The sequence below is a fragment of the Penaeus monodon genome, chromosome 24 (genome assembly GCF_015228065.2).
Source record: "Penaeus monodon isolate SGIC_2016 chromosome 24, NSTDA_Pmon_1, whole genome shotgun sequence".
In the NCBI taxonomy this organism is placed as follows: Eukaryota; Metazoa; Arthropoda; class Malacostraca; order Decapoda; family Penaeidae; genus Penaeus; species Penaeus monodon.
The window spans coordinates 38,292,671-38,293,411 of NC_051409.1; the positions used below are offsets into that span (position 1 = coordinate 38,292,671).

Consider the following 741-nt stretch of genomic DNA (forward strand, 5'->3'; position numbering starts at 1 on the left):
GATGCCGAGTCCCTGTCGCTCTCAGCCGGGCGGATGCCAAACATCTCCTCTATGTCCATCTCCATCGTTTATTTCTCACTCGGTCTCCTTCTCGCTTGCTTCCTTTATATATCTGGGAAAATGGTCTTTGTAAGTGAAACTCGACCTGTACAATACATTTTCTTCCATGGCTCAGTATCTGACTAATAAAAAATTTAAATTTCCTTATAAATGTCAGTTTCAACAGATGCTGTGCCCTTTACGCATCAATAAACAAACCCTCTTTGTTATGTTTTATGGGAAACGCATACCGTACCGAACACCTTAACTGAACACATAATCGGCCACCGACTTTCAAAACAATATATTTTTTTTTTAATGGAATCTCCCTTCATGGTTTAATGCTAGTTTTTTTTTTTTTTATTTGGGGTCCTGCGACACTTAGCTTTGTTATTTTTGAGTTGCGACGGAAGTGCATAGAAGATAAGTTTCTTGGATTGACTTGTTCTGTCATTTGCATATATTATTTTCCCTTTTTTTGAGGATGGCTAGGCGAAACTTTGCCTGTACCATGGAATTTACGCATAAAATTTTGGGCAGGAAATGTTTCGAGAAAATGAGAGGAAATCAAGACACAGAAGTATTTTCTTTTTTTATTAATTTTTAAAAAATTAACAATTTAAACATATATATTCAAATGATCCCTGCACCCAAGCATATAATTCCCGCATCTACTTCTCAAATAACCGTAATTCCACACAC

General features: G+C 36.4%; 1 protein-coding gene across 1 annotated transcript in view; it reads right to left on the bottom strand.

The window, feature by feature from the left end:
- The window catches only part of LOC119588784 (TIMELESS-interacting protein-like), a gene marked incomplete in the record, with an annotated part of 7,487 nt that overhangs the window by 6,454 nt on the left and 292 nt on the right, over positions 1 to 741 (bottom strand). Inside the window, 1 exon segment of the mRNA XM_037937428.1 lies at positions 1 to 112. Coding sequence (XP_037793356.1) covers positions 1 to 65 — 65 coding nt within the window.